Consider the following 20,275-nt stretch of genomic DNA (forward strand, 5'->3'; position numbering starts at 1 on the left):
CCATGATGCTTATGATTTCAGACCAATGGTCGTATTAAATGTTTTTTATTCAACATAACCTTGTTGCGCATTGTTTCAGAAAGCTGGACTGTTACACACTGGTGATTCATTAACATGAAAGGTTATAATTACACTTAATGAATCAACTTAAACTTTAACTGGCACCAAGGTGATGCCCACTATTGATGTCTGAGGTGCACACACACAGCAGCTTTGTCAATAACAGCAACGTTCTTTCAGGCAAATCGCTCATTTATGAGTTCCTGACGTAAGAGTCTTGCAGCTATGTAGCCACCACGGGCCCTTTCCTGTGGTCTGGAGGGGGTGGGCATGGTTGCATAGTCAGCCTGATTGTCTGGCCCGAGGTCGGCGATAAGTGTCTGAAAAATGGGCGTCTGTTTCCATTTTGTGGCTAAATGGGTGATATCTGGTCATTACACCTCATTTCAGCATTAAAATGGACATTGAGTGGCTGTTATACAAGCCAAAATAATGGAAAATCTAGTTCATTAAAGGTAATCTGTTTGTGGAGGCGCAAGATGTGTATATGATTCTTAATGAATACTTTGTTTTCGCAAAAGAGAGGGATGATACAGACATTGCCATCAGGGAGGAGGAGTGTGAAATATTAGACGAAATAGACATAGTGAGAGAGGAAATTTTTTTGTGGAGGTAACAGGGAGGGTCAATGAGGGCAGAGCATTTGATGTAGAGTATATGGATTTTAGCAAGGCTTTTGATAAAGTTCCACATGGCAGATGGGTCACAAAAGTAAAAGCCCATGGGATCCAAAGGAAAGTGGCAAGTTGGATCCAAAATTGGTTCAGAGGCAGGAAGCAAAGGGTCATGGTTGATGAGTGTTTTTTGTGACTGGAAAGCTATTTCCAGTGGGGTTCCACAGGGCTCAGTGCTGGGTCCCTTGCTTTTTGTGGTATATATCAATGATTTAGACTTGAATGTAGTGGGTATGATTAAGAAGTTTGCAGATGATACAAAAATCGGCTGTGTGGTGGATAATGAAGAAAAAAGTTGTAGGCTGCAGGAAGATATCAACGAACTGGTCAGGTGGGCAGAACAATGGCAAATAGAATTCAATCCAGAGAAGTGTGAGGTAATGCATTTGGGGAGGGCTAACAAGGCAAGGAATTCACATTAAATGGTAGGACACTGAGAAGTGTATGATTTAGACGGGAATGTAGGGGGTGTGATTAAGAAGTTTGTAGATGATACTAAAATCGGCTGTGAGGTTGATAATGAAGAAGAAAGCTGTAGATTGTAGGAAGATATCAATGAACTGGTCAGGTGGGCAGAACAGTGGCGAATGGAATTCAATCTGGAGAAGTGTGAGGTAATGCAGTTGGGGAGGGCTAACAAGGCAAGGGAATACACATTAAATGGTAGGACACTGAGAAGTATAGAGGAACAAAGGGACCTTGGAGTGCATGTCCACAGATCCCTGAAGGTAGCAGGCCAGGTAGATAAGGTGGTGAAGAAGGCCTATGAATACTTGCCTTTATTAGCCGAGACATGGAATACAAGAGCAAGAAAGTTATGGTTGAACTGTGTAAAACACTAGTTAGGCCACAACTAGATAATTGCATGCAGTATTCATCACCACATTACAGAAAAGATGTGATTACACCAGAGAGGGTACAGAATTGCTTGAACTGTATAAAACATTAGTTAGGCCACAGCTAGAGTACTGCGTGCAGTTCTGGTCACCACATTATAGGAAAGATGTGATTGCACTAGAGAAGGTACAGAGGAGATTTACGATGATGTGGTCTGGAATAGAAAATTTTAGCTATGAGGAAAGATTGGATAGGCTGGGTTTGTTTTCATTTGAACAGAGGAGGCTGAGGGAAGACCTTATTGAGGAGTATAACATTATGAGGGGCCTAGATAGAGTGGATAGGGCAGATCTATTTCTTTAGCAGTGGGGTCAAGAACCAGGGGCACAGATTTAAAGTAATTGATAGGAGCTTTAGAGGGGACTTAAGGGGAAATTTCTTCATCCAGAGGGTGGTGAGGGTTTGGAACTCACTGCCTTAAAGGGTGGTATAGGCAGAAACCCTCACCATATTTTAAAAAGTACTTGGATGTGCACTTGAAGTGCCATAACCTACAGAGTTACAGACCAAGGGCTGGAAAGTGAGATTAGGCTGGATAGCCTTTTTTTCGCTGGCGCGGACACAATGGACCGAAACGGCCTCCTTCCATGCTGCAAATTTCTATGATTCTATGATTTTATGACTGGACAATTTGTGAAGATTGTTTTCTTCATATGGCTTTCCAGAAGAAATTGTGCCTGATAATGGCTGCAATTTTGTTCATAAGAGTTCACACAGTTCATGAGCAAAGTTCCACCGTATTACCCTGCTTCAAATGGTGCAGCAGATCGCACAATACAATTGTCAAGCGTACCGTCATCAAGCAAATATTGGATCCAAATCCAAAGAAACGTCAGTTGTCGTTGGACCACAAACTGGCATATTTTCTGATTATTTATCAGAATACTCCTCTTACCACTACTGGTAGAAATCCAACAGAGTTGTTTCTCAAACGACAGCCATGAACCAGGTTCTCGTTGTTGAAGCCAAACTTCGTAGAAGAAAAACAATCAAGGCAGAGAGACATAATGAAGGTAGAGTAAGAGAGAGAGATGTGAAGTTGAACCAGAAGGTTAGAGTGAAGAACCATCACCATAACTGGTTAAAGTGATTATCAGGAAGAGTAGTGAAGATATGTGTCCTCGCACAAATTTGATCAAGACATTTGATCATGGAAAGGTTAGGTTCATTCACATTGATCATATCTTACCTACAGATGTTGAAGGAGTTGAAAGTTGGGACGATTCCATTTATTCTGATGCCAGATTTATTACAGTAGAGTACCAGTAGCAAATCTTACATCAGATGTACCAGAAATAAATCCAAGAGAAAGTCAGAATATAAGTCTGAGTTCGAGTCAGGCAAATAGTCTGAAAGTGTAGAGAGTCCAAATGTAGATCAAGGTCAGCCCTTGCAGAAAAACTTTCCTCAGGCTCAGCCAAAAATGAGTCAAATTCCGACAACAAGATTGGAAAGTTCTGTTCAAGAAAGTAGCCTCTTCAAAACAGAAAATCAGTGGTTAGGTTAAAAATGGAAAATGAGTTAATGGCCCTTAAATTGCAGCCTCACCGGGTCATTACGGAATGGGTACGGATCCGGGAAGGCATCGCAAATGCTGATTTTCGGTGTGCATTGTGCATGCGCTGAAAACTGGCTTTTCCGATGTCAAGGTTTAGCTTGACAGATCTTCCGCATCTTCGGGAGAAGGACATTCACGTGGGCGAGGTTGCGCTATTTGCCCATCTCGTGCCCAGCGAATGTCCTTCAAACTCTTGCGCTTGGTAAAAGCAGGCGCATAGCCTACTTTTACCAGTGTAAGAGTTTTAAAACATATAAAAAAATATAAAAATAAAATTTGAAGACTCATTTTTATGTTAAAAGCCCTGTCCACTAAGATAAGTTTATTTTAAACCCTAATTACAACACTTAAAAAAAAATCCAAAAATTATATATTTTTTCTAACACACATTTCATTAACTTTAATTTAAATTAATGTTAAGTATGTGAGGTGTTTTTTTTATTTTTTATAATTGGGTGTTTGGGCGGTGGGGAGGGGGGTTCTCATTCATAATAATGAGAACTCGTACTTACAGAGTTCCCATTATTATGAATGAGAATACTGTACCTTGATTGGCTATCCAGAGCCACATGACTCCAGCTTCTCCCTCCGCATCTCCAAGACATGAAAGCGCTCCGATGCGCAGGGAGATGAGGCCTCCGACCGGAATCGCTGGAGGGCGCAGCAGCAAAAGGTAGGTGCGGATCTTTTTTCTTATTTTTAGGTGAGCGACCACGGGAAGCCCAGAATTGGAATTTCAGGCCCTATATCTTTTATTTGTGTTACAGAATTTTACAGAATTTGTAAATATAAAATGTGTTCGATTTGAGAAATGTATACCTAGAGTTGTGTCTACTATGCATGTCATGTACAATGATTATTTGTTTACGATTAACTTCTTCAATAAGGAGGGAGAAGTGTTGTAGAGCCACCTGGTGGGCTACTGATGTAATAACAATAAAGCCATGTGCTGTTCCAGTTCTACCTGGGGGCCATGTTGTGCAGTTGTGTGTATTAGCAATGTCTCAAGATATCACAAATCTGAAAGAAAAAAAGGCTGGAGATGCACATCAGTTCCCTCGGCAGCTGGGATAGAGATGGCAGGGTAACTTTGTTTTAATGGGTATTCAATAACCCTTTTTTCAGAACTGGCACTCAAACTACTTTTCACTGTCCCCCAGTAGTTAGCCCGTTTTCTCTCTCAGGAGTCGCCAGCATTTTCCAGGGACTATTTTGGCAGGAGGCTGCTTTAATTTGTAGCCTTCGGATTGGAGGCTGTAACATTTTCTGTTCCGGAGACTACACTGCAAGGTCTGGGTTATGTGTAAGGGGAGACCAATTCTTCAACACCTTTGGGAACTGGCCTGGCATCAGCAGTCGGGGAGGTCACGTCAGCGAGAGTTTGTAAAATTTCTATGTATATAAAAAAATACTTGAACTGATTGTGTGCGTGTTTTTTTTACACACACCGCGAATCACACACACACACACACACAGCCTCTCTTTAAGTTCTCAAACCCTGAGCAAGAAATACGGTAACGAATCAGGAATGTGCCTTCCTTGAGCTCCGCCTGCTGGAAGTCCCAGTGGCAGAACAGCTGCCCTCCCGACTGCTGTTACGGTGCCAAGCTCCCCGTCCAGGACACAGTCGAGGACAAAGTGGACAACTTCATCCAACTCCGGGAGTGTGTGAAATTCATTTAGTTGCGAGAGAATGAAGGAGCGACCTCGGAGCAGGGTTACTGGGAGCCCTGGGGATCTGACGGCAGTGGAGTAATTTAAAGAACACAAAAAGAGATCACAGACATAACTGGAATGAAGTTTTTCTTTTAACAACAAAAAAATAAATTTCAAGAATGGAGCAGTAATCGGAGAGGAAGGGATGACGTTCTGAAAGGCGCAGTTCTCTGTTATTCATTCACTTGGTGGATTTTTTTGGGGACCTGTTTCTCTGGGATTAAAGTTTATTAAAGGATGCTCCCAGCCTGAACCTCCTGGATCGGGACACTGTGCGCCTTTACCCCGGGATGACACGGGGCTGCCCCCGGGACGCGCTCGCTGGATTGATGACGCTGGGTGAAAGCTTGACTTGGTCGGAGGGATGCTGAGCCGGGCTGTGTGTACAATGGATCCGAGCACGGGCTGCTGCCTGTGGGCTGCTCTGGTCGCTCTGGCGGCTCTGAGCCGGAGCCAGGAGCTCAGTTCTAGCGGCAGGAATGTGTGTAGGACACAGGGGTAAGAAGCTGGGAATTGGGAGAGCAAGGGGTTGAGGGGGTGGGGAATTGGGGGGGGGGGGGAATCCTGAGACCCCCCCCCCACCCCCGAGTACCCCAAAGCACCACTGGCGATGCTCAGGAGCAATATTCAGGAGCATCTTGAACTGGGAATATCACCTTGCCAGCTCCAACCTGTCAGCCACAACCTCAAACTATTTTCTGAGCAATTTGGTTAAATATTTTGCTGTGATTTAACGGTTGGCTATTATTAACGTTTGTCTGCCCCCCTCCCCAAATCAAGACTCACACCAAACCCTTAACTTTAGATCCCCTCTAACCTACAACTGGAGATCAGGTCAAATACTTTCTGTCTCTTCCGAATATTTGTTTTAATTTTCTCCTTCGCCAGGCAAGGCGTCAAACTCCAGCTGTAAAATGATACCAGGGTCAGAGCAGGGAATGGGACCAGGAGCCCGCTCTGTCCTGCACTGAAGGCCCCCGCCCTGAGATACAATGAGTCTGAATCTCAACATATCTCAGACGCAATCCAATTATTATTGCAATGGCTGGAAACTACGGGGACTGGGGTGTGGTCTGTAAACTAGTGGAGAGCTGGTAAAGCAACGGATGGGAGAGGAGTTTTAATGTTTTATTCGCAATGAAAGAATTGTTAGCTTTGTTGGATCAGGGCAATATCAGAAGAATTTTAAAAATCAGTTCTTGTATATATACAGAAGAATTAAAAAATCAGTTCATACACACACACACACATATATATCTGTGTCAGCTGTGGCTCAGTGGGTAGCACACTTGCCTCTTGGTGAGAGGGTTGTGGGTTTAAACCCCACGCCAGGGACTAGAGCACATACATCTGGGCTGACACTCCAGTGCAGTGCTGAGTGAGTGCTGTACTGTCAGAGATATGAGACATTAAACTGAGGCCCCGTTTGCTCTTTCGGATAGATATAAAAGACCCCATGGCACTATTTCGAAGAAGAGCAGGGCAGTTATCCCCAGTGTCCTGGCCAATATTTATCCCTCAATCAAAATCACTAAAACAGATTATCTGGTCATTATCACATTGCTGTTTGTGGGAGCTTGCTGTGCACAAATTGGCTGCTGCATTTCCCACATTACAATAGTGACTACACTCCAAAGTACTTTATTAGCTGTAAAGCGCTTTGGGACGTCCGGTGGTTGTGAAAGGTGCTATATAAATGTAAGTCTTTATATAAATTAATACATTTATATATAGTGATAAGATTTTTTTCTCTCTTTTTCTCTCCCCTCAAAGCTCTCCTGGAGTTGTGTGTTGTCCTGGGTGGAAACAGCAAGGCAATGAATGTCCAATAGGTCAGTAACCTTTCAAATATTCATCAGCTTTACTCTGATTGTTAATAATTCAATGTGACCTATGCCAGCCTGACCCCCTCCTATGCTTCTCTCTCTCTCTAGCTCTCTGTCAGGGAAACTTCACCTGCAAAGCAAATGAAATCTGTGTCAGACCTAACGAATGCCGCTGTAGGCACGGATACTTCGGAGCCAACTGCGAGACCAGTGAGTAAAGTCTTAGCCATTACTGTGAACCAAATGGTAACTCCCTACAGTTACACAATGAGTGATCCTTACCCTTCTGAATAAAAAGCAATTTTGTACAGTTGCACAGTGAGTGACCCTTACCCTGTTAAATAAACACTCCATACAGTTACATAGTGAGTTATCCTTACTCTGCTGAATAAACTCTAATTTTGTACAGTTATACTGTGAGTGATCCTTACCCTGTTAAATAAACACTCCATACAGTTACACAGTGAGTTACCCTTACACTGCTGAATAAACTGTAATTGTGTACAATTACAAAATGAGTGATCCTTGCCCTGCTGAATAAATAAAAAATCCTGTATAGCTCAGAGATCAACAATGTTAATTTACTGCTCCTTTTGATTGATGTGATCTGGGTGTGAACTTATTATCTAGCTGTCCCTTTGCACCATTCATTTTATTATATAAATGGCTGTTTTAACAACATCAACATGAGAATTTGCAATATGGGATTTGTGGGTTGCACTGTGAAATATTCATGATAATTCGGAACATTAAAATTCATTTCCTGTTATACAGGAATTTTTAAGATCCCCTTTCTGTATTTCTGTGCACAATGCATCATATTCAGTGGGAGAGGTGAATAGATGATCAATTTCTCGCCATCTTTGATGTTGTTATCTGACCAACCCAGGGAGGTACTTGGAATTGGGCCCTGATTGTAGAGAGGCAGTAAGCCTCCACTCCAAGTGACAGTATGGCTGAAGTCAAGAGCTCACCATGCGCTAAAGGAATGCAAACCTGCACCTTCTATTTCCCAAACAAGTGTGGTTCAGCTCCAATGTTCTTCACTATCCCATGTAATGGTAATAGATTTAATACAACCATCCAGTACAAGAGCTCAAAGTCATCATAGGCGGTCCCTCGAACGAGGATGACTTGCTTCCACATGAGTTCACAGATGTTTCAATGAAGAACCCGATGTTCCAGTCCTGAACTCCAATTGAAGGGTGGAAGATGCCTGTGCGTGGATTTCTTTTAATATAAGGTGACCGTTGCACATCAGTCACCACACGGGCTTGACAGAACTCGGCCTTTAGCCAGTGGCAAAGGTTAACCAGGACGACTGGAGACCTGCTCTGTTGCACGGATCTAACGCACACACATACCGCAGTGTGGGCTGGCCCGTGCTGCCCCTGGGCCCTCAGCTCTTCTGGGCCCCGTACACTCATTCGCTGCACCTCCGCCACGATCTCTCGCCGCTCCTCCGCCACAAACATTTACACCTCTGCCACAATCCCTCACCGCTCCTCCGCACCAAACATTCGCCGAATCTCGGCCACCATCTCCCATCGTTCCTCCGCCTCAATCACTCGCCGCACCTCCGCCACGATGTCTTGGCGCTCATCTGCCCCGACCTTCCCGCCCCTTCACTATACCTGGGCCCCGCCGATGTTCCTGCTCACGCTCCTGAGGTTTTGATGATGTCACCCAGATGCCCACCTCGGAATCGTCGCAAACTTAAAACGGCTCACGCTGGAAGTTATAGTTGTATGATCTTTTATAGGACCTAGGAGGTTTAGAGGGGATAGCAGAGGAATTTTTTTTCTGAAAGGGTGACAGAGGCAGAAACCCTCACCACATCCAAAAAGCACCTGGATATGCACCTGATGCGCTGCAATGGGAACAGCACAGAAGGAGGCCATTTGGCAACACGAGGAGAAACCCCCGACCAACAGGCCAATGCATCTGGGAAAGGGACCCACCTGGCAGAACCTGCTGCTGCTGCTGCAGAATACTGCTGGGGTGTAGGGTTCTTTGCCTGTCATAGTTTCTGGGGTCGTTGGGGGGCAGGTTGTGTTGCCCTGTACCTACAATTGCAGCTCAAAGTAACACCCTGCTCATTTGGCAGAATTAACAGCAGTGTAACTTCAGAATCTATCATGTTTTCTTAGAAAATATGCCTTTCATTTTTATTAACCCTGCAGTTTTCATATACTATTTCATTTGTAGTGTGTGTTTTGAGCCTGTATCATCCTAAACCAGCGCACTGAGCATGAGCGTCCAGCTTCTCCCAGCTGTGTGTGCATTAACCTTGCTACCAATGCCAGTTTGGTGGTCCACAAGGTTAGATTGACCCTAAAAATGAGTTTGACTACACTCTATTCATATTACATCATGTCCAGCTATTATACTAGAGTCAGTGTGCTCAGATCTCCATTAATATCTTGTGGGACGAACACCAGTATTGATTGCGGAGAAATCTGTACACTAACACACCTGTAATTTTGTACAGTTACATAGTGAGTAATCCTTACCCTGCTGAATAAACAGTACTTTTGTACCGTTACAGTGAGTGCTCCTTACCCTGCTGAATATACTGTAATTTTGTAGTCACATAGTAAGTGATCCTTACCCCGTTGAATAAACAGTAATTTTGTACAGTTCCACAATGTGTGATCTTTGCCCTGCTGTATAAATGCAGACTGATACAAGCACTTTACTGCCATTTTCACGCAGCAGAGAGCAGTAAAATAGGAAATGCAGTAGGAATAGAGGATGCAGCCAATGTTTCTCAGGAGGACTTAGATCTATTATGGAATTGGGTAGATAAACCATAATTGAAATTTAATACCAATAAAATATAAAGTATTGCACTCTGGAAAAAAAAATAGTTGACCAACAAAGGGAATAGAGTTAGCGTAGGTGAAGTCTAAAGTGACCTGGGAGTTACAGTAGGTTCAGCACTTTCACTGTGGAGACAATGCGGAGATGCAATTATAAAAGCAATTAGAATGTTGGGATGCATTACCAGGATAGTAGGGTGGGAGCAAACGGAAGTTTCTCAGACTGGAAAGTTGCGATGAGTGGTGCATCACAGTCTGTGTTGGGGCTGCAGTTATTTATTATATACATAGATAATCTGGGCTTAGAAATTGAGAGAGAAATATCAAAATTGTATACAGTATTCCAAGTCCGGTCTGGCTAGTGCATTATAAAGCCTCAGCATAATCAAGCACAAGGGGACATAAGCTTAAGTTTAGAGCTAGGCCATTCAGGAGCGAAATCACAAAGCACTTTTTCACACAAAGTTTAGGAGAAATCTGGAAACTCTCTCCCCCAAAAGGCTGTGAAAGCTAGGACAATTGGAGCTTTCAAGACTGAGATCAATACATTTTTGCTAGGTAATTGAATCAAGGGATAAGGATAAGGCGGGTAAATGGAGTTAAGGTGCAAATTAGCCATGATCTGATTGAATGGCAGAGAAGTCTCGAGGGGTTGAGTGGCTTACTTCTGTTCTTAATGTTCCTATGGTTGGCAAATTTCAAAACGTATATGCATAAAGTAAAAATATGCAAAGAGGAGCAACAAGATTGATCCCAAGTATAAAGGGGATGTGCTTTGAGTAACGACAGAGAGCTGGTTCTGTACAATCTAGAGATCTTATCAAGGTAGATGATGGATTGATTGGCATAGAAGGGGTGAACTCAGATTGTTAATTGAAGTTGAGGCAGGCCAGTAGGAATAGAAAACATATATTTAAATGAGTGAAACACAGTGGCAAACATTTAAGGAGATCTTTCATAACTCTCAGCAAAGTTTTATTCCAGTGAGAAATAAAGATGCTAAGAGAAGGATGAACCATTCCTGGCTAACTAAGGAAGTAAAGGATGGTATCAAAGTGAAAACAAAGGCATACAATATAAGAATTAGGAGCAGGAGTAGGCCATTTGGCCCCTCGAGCCTGCTCCGCCATTCAATAAGATCATGGCTGATCAGATCCAGGCCTCAACTCCACTTCCCTGCCCGCTCCTCATCACCCTTGACTCCCTTATCTTTCAAAAATCTGACTATCCCCACTTTAAATACATTCAATGACCCAGCTGCCACAGCTCTCTAAGGTAGAAAATTCCAAACATTTACGTCCCTCCTGGAGAAATTCCTCCTCATTTCCATTTTAAATGAGCGACCCCTTATCCTGAAACTATGCTCCCTAGTTTGAGATTCCCCCACGAAGGGAAACATGCTCTCTGCATCTACCCTGTCAAGCCCCCTCAAAATCTTTTATGTTTCAATAAGATCACCTCTAAGTCTTCTAAACTCCAATGAGTATAAGGCTAACCAGCTCAACCTTTCATCTCAGCAATCAACCTCGTGTACCTTCTCTGAACTGCCTCCAGTGCAAGTATATCCTTCCTTAAATAAGGAGACCAAAACTGTACGTAGTGGTCTTACGAATGCTATATACAGTTGCAGCAGGACTTCCCTACTTTTATACTCCACCCCCCTTGCAATAAAGGCCAGCATTCCATTTGCCTTCCTAATTAATTGCAGTAACAGCATGCTAAATTTTTGTTTCATGTACAAGGATCCCCAGATCCTGCTATACACGACATTTTGTATTCTCTCCCCATTTAAATAATAATTTGCTTTATTATTTCTCCTACCAAAGTGGATAACCACACATTTTCCCACACTATACTCCATCTGCCAAAGTTTTGCCCACTCACTTAGCCTATCTATATCCCTTTGCGAATAAAGATAGCCTAATATTGCGAAGGACAGTGGAAGACCGGAGGATTGGGAATTTTTTAGAAACCAGCAAAGGATGACGAAAAAAAATGATAAAGATAGCATATGAGAGTAAACTAGCGAGAAATATAAAGACAGACAGTAAGAGCTTCTACAGGTATATAAAAATGAAGTGAGTAGCTAAAGTAAACATTGGTCCCTTAGAGGATAAGACTGGAGATTTAATAATGGGAAACAGAGAAATGGCAGAGATTTTGAACAAATATTTTGTATTGGTCTTCACAGTAGAGGACTCTAAAAACATCTCAATAATTGATAATCAAGGAGCTATTGCAGAGGTGGGGGGTGGGGGGGACTTAAAACAATCACTATCACTAGAGATAAAGTACTAGGCAAACTAATGGGACTAAAGGTGGACAAGTCCCCTGGACCTGATGGCATGCATCCTAGGGTCTCAAAAGAAGTGGCTGCAGAGATAGTGGATGCATTGGTTATAATCTAGCAAAATTCCTTGAATTCTGGAGAGGTCCCAGCGGACTGGAAAACCGCAAATGTAACACCCCTATTTAAGAAAGGAGGGAGACAGAAAGCAGGAAACTATAGAACAGTTAGCCTAACATCTGTCATTGGGAAAATGCTGAAGTCCATCATGAAGGAAGTAGTAGCAGGACATTTAGAAAATCATAATGTAGTCAAGCAGAGTCAGCATGGTTTTATGAAAGGGAAATCATGTTTGACAAATTTGCTGGAGTTCTTTGAGGATGCACCGAGCAGAGTGGATAAAGGAGAACCAGTTGATGTCGTATATTTGGATTTCCAGAAGGCATTCGATAAGGTGCCACACAAAAGATTACTGCACAAGATAAGAGCTCATGGGGTTGGGGGTAATGGATAGAGGATTGGCTAACTAACAGAAAACAGAGAGTTGGGATAAATGGGTCATTTTCAGGTTGGCAAACTGTAACAATGGGGTGCCACAGGGATCAGTGCTGGGGCCTCAACTATTTACAATTTATATTAATGACTTGGATGAAGGGACCGAGTGTAACGTAGCAAACTTTGCTGATGATACAAAAATAGGTGGGAAAGCAAGTTGTGAGGAGGGCGCAAAGAATCTACAAAGAGATATAGATAGGCTCAATGAGTGGGCAAACATTTGGCAAATGGACTGTGATGTGGGAAAATGTGAGGCTATCCATTTTGTTAGGAAAAATAAAAAAGCAACTAATTATTTAAATGGGGAGCGATTACAAAATGCTGTTGTACAGAGGGATCTGGAGGTTCATGTACATGAAATGCAAAAAGTTAGCATGCAGGTACAGCAAGTAATCAGGAAGGCAAATGGAATGTTGGCCTTTATTGCAGGGCGGATGGAGTATAAAAGTAGGGAAGTCCTGCTCCAACTGCACATGGCATTGGTAAGACCACACCTGGCATACAGTTTTGGTCTCCATATTTAAGGAAGGATATACTTGCATTGGAGGCAGTTCAGAGAAGGTTCTTAAGGTTAATTCCTGAGATGAAGGGGTTGTCATATGAAGAAAGGTTGAGCAGGTTGGGCCTATATTCATTGAAGTTTAGAAGAATGAGAGCTGATCTTATTGAAACATATAAGATTCTGGGGGGGCTTAACAGGGTAGATGCAGAGATGATGTTTTCTCTCATGGGGGAATCTAGAACTAGAGGGCATAGTTTCAGAATAATGAGTCTCCTATTTAAATCGGAAATGAGGAGGAATTTCTTCTCTCAGAGAGTCGTGAATCTTTGGAATTCTCTACCTCAAAGAGCTGTGGAGGCAGGGTCTTTGAATATATTTAAGATGGATAGACAGATTTTTGAATGATAAGGGAGTCAAGGGTTATGGGGAGCGGGACAGGGAAGTGAAGTTGAGGCCAGGATCAGATCAGCCATGATCTTATTGAATGATGGAGCAGGTTTGAGGGGCCAAATGGCCTACTCCTGCTCCTATTTCTTATGTTTTTATGTTCTTAAAAATAAGTTTAAATCACATCATAGAAAATATTTATTTACTGAAGGATGATAATATTTGGAATAATCTAACATCTAAGATAACGGAGTCAAAAACATCTGAGATGTTCAGAATACAGGATGTTATAATGGGAGAATTAGCATGTTAGGATTTGAGATTCAATGGACTGAATGGCCCTTTCATGCCCTCGATTTTTTCTTACGTTTGTACAGTGAGAATCAAACTGCAGCCGCTTGTAAAAGATCATTCAGAAAAACTTCCGTGCGACAGAGAGCACAGCTGGGATGTCACTTCTTAAGAATTGTCTAAGCTGTGATCTTTTATCTTTTCAGAGTGTCCTGAACGGTTCTGGGGCCCGGACTGCAAGGAGATGTGCCTGTGTCACCCGAACGGGCGCTGCGCAGATGCCACCGGTAAATGTACCTGTAACCCCAACCGCTGGGGGCCAACCTGCAATAAACTTTGCCTGTGCCACTACGGGAAGTGTGACCAGGACACTGGAAAGTGCAAGTGCGAGCCGCACCGGTGGGGCACCACCTGCTCCAACATCTGCTATTGCAGCTCCAACTCTCAGTGCGACCCGAAAACGGGCAAGTGCCTCTGCCAGCCGGGCTGGTGGGGCCGCAGCTGCCACAACCAGTGCTCCTGTAACAGCTCACCCTGTGACCAACTGATGGGGCGGTGCCAGTGTAAGGAGAAGTACTGGGGGCAGAGATGTGAGCGCTGCCAGTGTGGGCATGGGAAATGTAACCCTGTCGACGGATCATGTGCCTGCTATCCTGGATACAGAGGGAAGTACTGCAGGGAGCCCTGTCCAGCTGGATTTTTCGGCCTTGGATGTAGAAGGAGGTATGCTTTACAGAACTATCTGGATTCCATTGCTGTGGTCAGCTGGGTGCCTGACACATGTGGAGGCCAATCATTGTGGTTGAGAGTCACAACACGAGAGAGCGACATAAGTAGTTTTGGTTTGCCTACGATGGGGTGCACACGCTCTCCCCACTGGGCCACACCCCAGTTACCTCCGCAGAGAGAAGGTTAAGCTTAAGGACCCCCAAGTGTGCACTTGGGTAATGCTGGAGTTAACCAGATAAAACTGAGCTCACAGGTAAGCTTTGCACTACTTGTCCAGCTCGGGCATTGTCTTACAGGGTAATCTGGAGCCGAGTGGGAAGAATCCCATCCCCACTTAAGGACTACTGCTCTCAGTCCCATCAATGAGCCTGGCTAAATTAGTCAGTCATCAACATCACCCAACAGTAGTGGCTTAGGTAGTGGATTAACAAGTTTGATCAAGTCAGTTCTAATCTCCCATCACCAGGGGCCAACTCAAATCAGAGAGGCCTACTTCCCCTGGGAAGATAGTCACTAGTTGGTCATTAGATGGTTACAAGAGCGGGTTTAAATCTTGCTAGATGGGCAGCAGATGCCAGGAACTCCTGAGAAGCATGGAGAGCAGCACAGCTCATCCATCATCCAATGAGTGTAGATGTCACATCAACAGATCAGCTCACACAAGCTTGTAGTCACAGACACACGGCTCCAGACACATTGAGGGTAACATTAACTTCGGGTTAAGGTGTAAAATGGGCATTACCGAATTAACCGATCACTATTCACCACGCCCAACTTTCCTTTCCATTGGAGCCAAGGAAAGGGAAATTCAGGCAATGTGTATACTGGTTTGTCAACTTGATGCACCATCGCCCAAAGTTAAAATGACCCCTATTGACACATAGAGACAGACAGACTCACTGATACAGACACCGGTTAGACTGACCTGCATCCCCTCACACCGGCCAAAACCGAACACTAGTGAGAATGTTTTTTTTCCACAACTGCCACTAATTGACTCAGTCAGGATTTGATATTCAGTGAAAGCAGCCAGTTTGCACATTGAAATGATAGCCCATGAGCAACGTCATGTGGAAAAAAAGAATTTAACAATGCACCCCGTTTTAAAAAGTAATGTAAGGTGATTGTGGTACAACGCAGGCTGACTGCAGCGTACAGCGGCAGAGTGAACTCGCGCCGTGAATGGATAGTATCGCCCAAACTTTTGTTTCAGGTTTGGGGACTCACTCAAAAACCCTTGACTGAAGTGTTTTGGCTAAAACCATCAATTGCGAGCAGATTAATTGTTTTGTCATGTAGGTTGCAGGAGATTTTATCTGTGGATCAGATCTTAGGGAGCTTAAAGCAAAGATAATAGGGGTGATTTTCCTCTTTGTTTTTGGGAGGAAATGGACGGTCGTACGGTGAAAATGAGGGGTGCATAACCTACTACCCACAGACAGGTTTCATTATCCCACACAAATGGGGATCCTACGTCATCAATAGGAGCTGAGGAGATTTTGAAGTACCAATGGATGGTGTGGTCTGGGTACACTCCACCCAGTGGTGCTGGATGCAAAATGGCCGAACCGATGTCCTTCAGGAGATTGCTGTAATCGGATCTAAAAAACTCTTAAAAAAAAAGGTTTTAAAATTATTTTTGTGGAGCAAGGTGGAACATTAATGCCCCTCCGAGTCCCACAAAATGGAACTCCTCCCACCCCCGATCATCCACAGCCCTGTGCTGGGATCGCCTCCATCTCCCCTTTAACCTGGGGAGCTGGCTGATTTCCCGCCCCGTCCAATTGGCGAGCTGCTCAGAGTGTGCGCAAATTCAAAACGGGGCCCGACTGCATAAGTGGTTCTGGCCTCTGAGCGCTTCCATCAAGCGGGTAACAAGTTCCATCCACCCCTCCACCAGCCTGATAGAAGCGAATTCGCCAAAAATTGACCACAATATGTCTCGGATCATCTTGAAAGGAGAAGTTGATGATGGTGCTAAAAATGAGTGATTATGTAATGGCATTCAGAAAATCACAAGTCAGATACAGATGAGGAATGGCATTTAGCTCATCCTACATCATTCATCCAGAATAGGTCCCTCCCATCACAGCACACAGCTGTTTGTTAAATGATTTCAGTGCTTTTACCTCCTTTATTGTACCCAAAAGGTCTATTCTCTTTGTATAAATATGTTCTCCCTGTATCAATCATAACTTAGTCTTCCGTCAGTTGGAACCTGTGTCTCTTTGATATACTGTTATGATTTAATTTGAAGCATTGTTCTGGATAAAGTATAATTCCCATGTCAGAAGTTGAACAGGGGCGGTCTGGATGAAGGGTACATTCACATAAATTGTAGCATCAGTGCAAAGCGGTTTTACCTAGGAGCTTGGGTCCAGAGTAAGGGTCTGACATGACACAGGAGCAAAATGCAGTGAGGCTCCTGGAAGGCCCTTGGCACCTGATTTACCCTCTGCAAGGTTAGCAATGTGACAAAACTGATGTAGCTCTACACCAATGCTAACCTTGTCAGAGCAGATCTTCCTTTCATTGTGCTATGGTGTAAAGGAGGAAAGAAAGACTTGCATTTATATAGTGCCCTTAATGACTTCAGGACATCGCAAAGTACTTTACAACCAATGAACCTTTGAAGTGCAGACAACACAGCAGCAAGGTCCCACTAACAGCAATGAGTTAATGACCAGATAATCTGTTTTAGTGATGTTGATTGATAAATATTGACCAGAACACTGGGGAGAACTCCCCTGCTCTGCTTCAAAATAGTGGCATGGTATCTTTACATCCACCTCAGAGAGCAGACGGGCCTCAGGTAATTTCTCATCCAAAAGACACTGGAGCCGAAATTCAGCCTCCCAATAAGATGACGGAATCAAATGGCCGCCCATTTGTGGTTGAATGGCCGCTGTCAGCAAAATTCAACATGGGGGTTTTCTTGCAGTCCCCACTCCGAGCGACTTTAAGTGCGTCATCAATACTCGCACTGCCGGGACACCCCACCTCAGCAGAATTCAGGCCCAAAAAGGTAATGCCCGCCGAGTGGTGCCCCCAACAGCTTTTTCTTTCGGTGCACCTTGCATTCTGTCTGTGAGCCATGGCTGTGCGGCGGCCATTAAAGGCAAGTGCCCACTGCCACGGCTGCCATTTTTTTTTTTTTGCCGGCCGGCTTCCATGTCGGCTGAGCTATTATGACCCCTGGTTCGGCCGGGCCACCAAAGGCCACCAACAGACAGCCTGGCAACCCCTCTTGGGTGCCAGGCCGCAGGCCCGGCTGAAACCCTCCCAGTGGTCGATCCTAATTATTCGCTGCTTCTCTCCCCTTTAAGTTAAGGGGAAAGCGTGGCGCCGCAGACACACAATGACGTAATTACCGCTCCGCTGCTAACTGACAGTGGCGGAGAATCCGTCCCACCTCCACTTCTGTCTCACTAGCACTTACCACCACACTTCTGCCCCTATTATGACCGATTTCCTGGGCGATTAAAAAAAGATGACAAAGAGCTGAATATCGATCAAGAGTCGACCTCATCCTACCTGGCGGTGAAAACACTTAAAAAACGGTAAGTGCGCCAGGTTTCTGGTGGGCCTTCCTCCCACAGTGCAGCATTCTCCCAGTACTGCACTGGGGTGTCAGCCTGGATTATCTGCTCAAGCTTCTGGAGTGGAATTATGAGCCCACAACCTTCTGACTCAGAAGTGAGAGTGCGACCAACTGAGCGTCAGCTGACACCTAACGGATTGCCTGGGAAGAGCGTGTGGAGCAAAATTGAATTCAGAGAATTGCCCACCTGATTTTCCTCCTTGTAGTCAGACCTTGTATACAGATGCATAAGTACCTAGAAAATATACATCCTTGGTGCCTCACTGCTTAACTGGGCAGAGCATACAGGCACCATCTCTTCCCCCCCACTCCCCCCTCCCCCCCCACCACCACCAAAATTATAACAAGCAGGTTCAATGAAAGGAACATAATTTCTTGGGCCGTTGCTGCCTGTCGGATTCCAGCACCTTGTATCTGAAATGACAAATACAAAACTAGGGTTCAACTCCCTGCACCGGTTCACAAAATGATAACCTGGTTCAGTGGGCTTCAGTACCCTTCTGTTAGTTCCATTTTATGTTGGTGCTGCTGGAGTGGTGAAGCCCAAATGTCTCATTAACTCAATGGAATAAGAATCCCCCTGAGCAGTATGTGGAGCCATATCGTAAATACGTTTGTTAAGATTTCTTTTGGTATTTCTAGTGAAACTATAAACACATTCCTTTCGAGTATGTTTACAATGTCATCTCCGTGGGAGCTGAGGCTCTTTACTGCGGGAGTGGGCTGTTTCTCAATAAAATGCACCTAAAGCTGGAAGCGACAGTCATTCATCTTCTGTCTATGAATAGAAATTATATCCTGCCAGGCGGTCTCTTGTACAGGTGAAGTCAAGGCTCAATATCGTTTTCAGGCCAAGGGGGGACCTAGAGGGTGAGGGATAATCGGACCAGTGCGCACAGACTTAATTCAGTGGGAAGAGAACGGTAGAGTTGGTTGGAGTAAAGTTATTCTCCTGCAGTACAGGCCGAGGAGCTGGGAGATGCATAACTGCTGGCAAGAGAGTGTAATTTAAATGTGACAAATTTACATGGCTAGCTCCGGACACAGGTATTCATAATGGAAAAGGTGGACAAAGAAGTGACAAATGCAAGTAAGATTTTGCAGATAGGAAGTGCGCACATAAGAAGTTTAATATATTATAGATATTCACAATAATAGGATGATTCAGACCAGATCAAAGACCCGAGAAATGGTATCTTGATGTGACCCCATTCCAGCAGTGAAACATTCACTGTGAATCTTGCTGAGGTGTGCTCATTGTCAGAGGCCTCTTCTGAGTACTGACCCATGTGCTATGCCACGTTATAGCAGGGGTGAGTTGCTAATCTCTGACTGCTGGGCTATTGTTGCTAATCCTAACCCTAATCCTAACCCTGAAGGGAAGAGACATTTAATGAGGAGCTAACATCCACTGATGTGGTCCGGTATCCCAGTTGTTCGAATAGAGAATAGGACATGGCACAGGGATCATCAGATAACTTAAAAACATGAGAAAATAAAAACAAGTACCTCTAAGGGTTGTCTTATGAAGAAAGGTTGAGCAGGTTGGAACTATACTCATTGGAGTTTAGAAGAATGAGAGGTGATCGTATTGAAATGCATGATTCTGAGGGGGCTTGACAGGGTAGATGCAGAGAGGATGTTTCCACTCGTGGGGGCAATAAGGGGTCGCACATTTAAAATGGAGATGAGAAGGAATTTCTTCTTTCAGAGGGTCATGAATCTCTGGAATTCTCTGCCCCAGAGAGCTTTTGAGACTGGGTCATTGAATATATTTAAGGTGGAGGTAGACAGATTTTTGAACGATAAGGGAGTCAAGGGTTATGGAGAGCGGGCAGGGAAGTGGAGTTGAGGCCAAGATCTTGTTGAATGGTGGAACAGGCTCGAGGGGCCAAATGGCCTACTCCTGCTCCTATTTCTTATGTTCTTTTGGCCCAGCATGGTACTATGCTACATAAACTAGGAAGGAGCAAAGTTCCATCGCCAGCCTGTGCTAGGTAGCTGATCATGGCCGTTGTGATAATTGCAGCACATGTAATTGGCCTCAATGTCCCTGGACTAGGATAAGGCAGAATTCCTGCTTCCAATCCAGTGTCCCCTGTTAGACAATGCATTGGTGTGGACATCAAGGTTAAAGATTAGGCTTAATGGTCATGCCCTCCACAGTTGAATAGCACCGTCTAAGCTCATGCAAGAAGATAAGAGAGGGCAGCTGGCACTAGGGAACATGTGCCCCAGAGGAGTTGGTCCCTTCAGGAGAGAACGGGAGAAAATTGCAAAATAAACCAATAGAATCAAACTAGCCTTGTTTAGGTAAAGCATTAGTACTCGAAGTATGACTGCACCTGTGGACTGTTTCGGTTGTGGGCA

The 20,275-nt window shown here is 44.2% G+C and overlaps 1 protein-coding gene across 1 annotated transcript in view; it reads left to right on the top strand.

The window, feature by feature from the left end:
- The first annotated feature begins 4,802 nt into the window (after nt 1–4,802).
- scarf2 (scavenger receptor class F, member 2) overlaps nt 4,803–20,275 on the top strand; it is a 92,881-nt gene continuing 77,408 nt past the window's right edge. Inside the window, exons 1-4 of the mRNA XM_070886366.1 lie at nt 4,803–5,403; nt 6,679–6,737; nt 6,840–6,941; nt 13,782–14,298. Of these exons, the coding sequence (XP_070742467.1) occupies nt 5,270–5,403; nt 6,679–6,737; nt 6,840–6,941; nt 13,782–14,298 (812 nt within the window). The 5' untranslated portion in view covers nt 4,803–5,269. The remainder of the gene's footprint in view (nt 5,404–6,678; nt 6,738–6,839; nt 6,942–13,781; nt 14,299–20,275) is intronic.

The sequence above is a fragment of the Pristiophorus japonicus genome, chromosome 8 (genome assembly GCF_044704955.1).
Source record: "Pristiophorus japonicus isolate sPriJap1 chromosome 8, sPriJap1.hap1, whole genome shotgun sequence".
NCBI classification, from domain to species: Eukaryota; Metazoa; Chordata; class Chondrichthyes; family Pristiophoridae; genus Pristiophorus; species Pristiophorus japonicus.